Source organism: Echinops telfairi, unplaced genomic scaffold (assembly GCF_000313985.2).
Source record: "Echinops telfairi isolate 266 unplaced genomic scaffold, ASM31398v2 ScPeMD7_7412;HRSCAF=8450, whole genome shotgun sequence".
NCBI classification, from domain to species: Eukaryota; Metazoa; Chordata; class Mammalia; order Afrosoricida; family Tenrecidae; genus Echinops; species Echinops telfairi.
In genome coordinates this window covers 13,224,401-13,228,160 of record NW_022111312.1, presented here as the reverse complement: position 1 = coordinate 13,228,160, position 3,760 = coordinate 13,224,401, and the positions used below count along the sequence as shown (strand labels likewise).

At 54.6% G+C, this 3,760-nt stretch overlaps 1 protein-coding gene and 1 pseudogene across 1 annotated transcript in view; both read left to right on the top strand.

Annotated features, from left to right (window-relative positions):
- Positions 1-484, top strand: part of LOC101638804 (hydroxycarboxylic acid receptor 2-like) — a 1,253-nt gene extending 769 nt beyond the window's left edge. Inside the window, 1 exon segment of the mRNA XM_004709723.2 lies at positions 5-484. Coding sequence (XP_004709780.2) covers positions 5-484 — 480 coding nt within the window.
- LOC115871928 overlaps positions 481-3,760 on the top strand; it is an 8,173-nt pseudogene continuing 4,893 nt past the window's right edge.

Below are 3,760 nucleotides of genomic sequence, written 5' to 3'. Positions count from 1 at the left end.
GCAGGCCAAGATCAAGAGAGCCATCCGCTTCCTCCTGGTGGTGGCCATCGTCTTCATCATCTGCTTCCTGCCCAGCGTGGCCGTGAGGATTGGCATTTTCTGGCTCCTGCACACAGTGGGGATACAGGATTGCAGCCCCTATCGCTCAATCGACTTGGCGTTTTTCATGACCCTCAGCTTCACCTACATGAACAGCATGCTGGACCCCCTGGTGTACTACTTCTCCAGCCCCTCCTTCCCTAGCTTCTTCTCCACCGTGCTGAGCCGCTGCCGCCGGAAAAAAGGACGGGCGGAACCAGACAATAACCGGAGTACAAGCTTGGAGCTCACAGAAGATAACATCTCCACAAGGAATGCTCCGGAAGCACTAATGGCCAACTCTAGTGAGCCATGGAGCCCCCATTAACTGACCCCAACTCATCCTGGAAGCAACGTCACCAAGAACCACGCTCCACAAGCACGGCTTCGCTGCTGTGCAGAATGACATCGGGCCCGAGCTCTCCAGGGACCTCAGAGAACCAGTGTGGGCCAGCGAACCACTGGGATGTGGTTGTCACGACCGAAATCTTGGGGGAACGGAGAGCGAAGCTTCCAGGCTTCTGTAGCTCCTGCTTCATCGCTGCCACAGGCCCGGCTCCCAACATTTCTGCTGAGCAGAGCCAGAGCCCCAGGGGAGCCCATGGGCACCTGGCACTTGCTGGCCTCCTCCCTTCTCCTGCCGGAGACTCAGAGCGTGATCGGCTCCTGGGGCAATATCTGACCTGTTCACGGACTCCAGGTGGGAGCAGGAGAGCTGGTGGGTGAAGGGGAGCTGTGTTCCTCCTGGAGGGAGCCCAGATGTCATTGAACAAGACCGTAGGTCAATGGGGCTCACTGAGACCAATTCATCAATGTGCCACGTTGAAGCAGACAGACTGGGAGAGAGACTCCGGAGCTGTGGTTGCTCTCTGAGTGGCCCGCGGTGGTAAGAAAGGGATGAGTGGTGTTCAGAGAAAGGACAATGACCTTTGTACTCCACACGGGGACTGAATTTACACCCAGTTGAGGGCAGAGCAGTTTAAAAATGGCTTCAGAATGAAAGCAATGTCCCACTGGTGCTTGCTTGTTCCCCTAAGAGAGGACGGGCCCTGATGCCCAATAGTCTAAGGGGGAAGGTTCCCTGCTGCCTGTGCCCCCACTGCGTGCTTCTGCACTGAGAGTCGCCCCACCACCGCAATAAACTTGGATGTGAGACACAGTCTGGTGTGCCATATGTCTGGGTCATGGTTCACAGAAACGGACTTCTTGCTTAAGAGGGGTTGCTCACGGCGTCCTGGGAGAGAAACCAGGCACTGAGCGGGGCAACGGGCCAGGGGCCCTCCTGAGCTACAGCATGAGGCCGTAAAGTAAAAATGACCTATGCGTGGGACAAGGACCGGGAACAAATAAGCGCTATAAAAAGAACAACTTCATGGGAAGGATAGCTGGGGAGTGCATGAAAACCCCCGTCAGGGTCTGGTGAATGTGTCTGTCTGGTAACGAAGCAGTCTGGCCAGAGGCGGCCTGGTTCTGCAGGAGCAGGAGGAGATGGCTCCCCGGGTCGGTTTCAGTAGCCAGGTCTGTGGTGGAAAAGCTGATCCATGCAGGTTTCTGTCAGGTTCTCTCTTGCTTCCAGCTTCCGTCGGTCTCTGTTCTTTAACAAGAGGAGGCTTGCCTTGACCTTCAGACTGGGCTGCAGACGAGCTACGCAGCCGCTCAGACACCAGCCACGGGCGCCGATGGATGAAGATAGAAAAACTTAGGTTTTTAATTCCTCAAATATGCCGAAGTGACTGCTCGCTGCGTCTCTGAGTGGCATCGTGAGGGACAGAAAGTTACATGCGGGGAACCATCCTAACGAGGAAGAGATGGCCCACAGAGGAAGGCAGGGACTCTCCCCACCCCCCCAGCCTCATGTCTGAGTCAGCAGGGTGTCGGGTTATGAAAATTCGATGCTTGCAGCAGACAAGGTGGTTTCTGATTGTTCACAACTCAACCATTCACATCTGTCCGTTGATCTGTGCACAACGGTTGGGTTACTCACTGGGAAGTCAGCAGTTCAAATCCTCCAGCTGCTTCTCAGGGAACTGATGAGCCTGGCAGCTCCTTCGAAGTGTTATAGTCTCGGAAGCCCTAGGGAACACTTCTGCCCTGTTCTCGAGAGTCACTATGAGTGTGAACTGACTGCAGGGCAGTGGGTTTGCTCTGGGGGTAGGGAGAGACCAGGGTCAGTCCTCAGCCCATGTCCCTGATGTCCATCCCCACTCTATTTTGTGGTCATGTATTTCAACACGTGAGAGCAAGACAGTGAGAGCAAGGCAGGCGTTAACCACACCTTTCCCACAGCCACACGGACACACCTCTCTCCTGGAGATTTTTCCTGGGAGAGTTGCTCTGTGAGAAACACCAGGTATATTCGTGGCTGGGAATGCCAGTGGTTTGTCTCAAAACACACCGGAGCTGCTGTGTGTTTCTGGGGGCTGCGTCATCCGTGTGAAGCAGCCAGTGTGGGCGGTGGAGTTGGGTCGGGGCTCCTGGGCCGCAGTCTTGCTCTGTGGACTTTCTGCTCTCACCTCAAGCCCTGGAAACCAAGCCAGATTTTCCTGTTCCACCTGACTGTGAAAGGCTTTCCTCTGTACATGCCTTTCCTGATAGCCGAGTACAAGGAAATGGGAAGTCTAGGGAAACCACTTGTTGCCTGATGCTCTTCATGTTGGCCATGAACTGCAAGAGCAACAGCCTCTTCCTCACGGTGGTGGCTGTGAGCAGGCATTTCCGGGTGATCCGTGTCCAACATGCTCTAAACACGATCTCCAGTCAGCTGGCTGCCATCATCCCCTGTCTTCTGTGAGACATTACTCGTATGACCTCTTGTATGCAAAGATATCGGTAGAAAACTATGGTACATATTTCTGCCTCAACTTTATCTTCTGCGAGCTGATAAACAGCATCTGCCCAATGGCTGTTTCTTCTAGGAGTTCTTGCCCCTGGATGCCATCCTGTTCTGCTCAGGTTGAATCATCCACTGGGATGTGGTTGTCATGACTGAAATCTTGGGAGGATGGAGAGCGGAGCTTCCAGGCTTCTGCAGCTCCTGCTTCATTGCTGCCACAGGCCCGGCTCCCAACATTTCTGCTGAGCAGAGTCAGAGCCCCAGGGGAGCCCATGGGCACCTGGCACTTGCTGGCCTCTTCCCTTCTCCTGCTGGAGACTCAGAGAGTGCTCTGCTCCTGGGACAACATCTGACCTGTTCACGGACTCCAGGTGGGAGCAGGAGAGCTGGTGGGTGGAGGGGAGCTGTGTTCCTCCTGGAGGGAGCCCAGACGTCATTGAACAAGACCTTAGGTCAACTAGATGGACTTCCACAGGGCAAGTAAAACCGAGTGCTTTGAGGCAGGAGGCTGGTATGTGGCGTGGGGTGCCTTTGGGCACTTAATTAAGGGAACTGGGTTTGCTGACCCACGGAGCTGGTGCTGGGTGTCTTCATGGGGGGGGACGGACTTCGAGCAGATGCCATCTGACCTTTGGTATTTGCCAGTGGCTCTCAAAGAACTTAGTAACAGGTCCCGACGGAACAATTGTATCCTGAGCATTTCCACCTGGATTGTCACCTGTTAACTTCCAAAATAAACCCATAGCTCTGAGCACGGTCTGTGAGTCTTGTGTAGCTGCTGCAATGACTGATAGGTCTTAGCAATAAAAAGGAGAGGGCTGTGGGAGACCTGAGAAGGCCGCAGCCCGA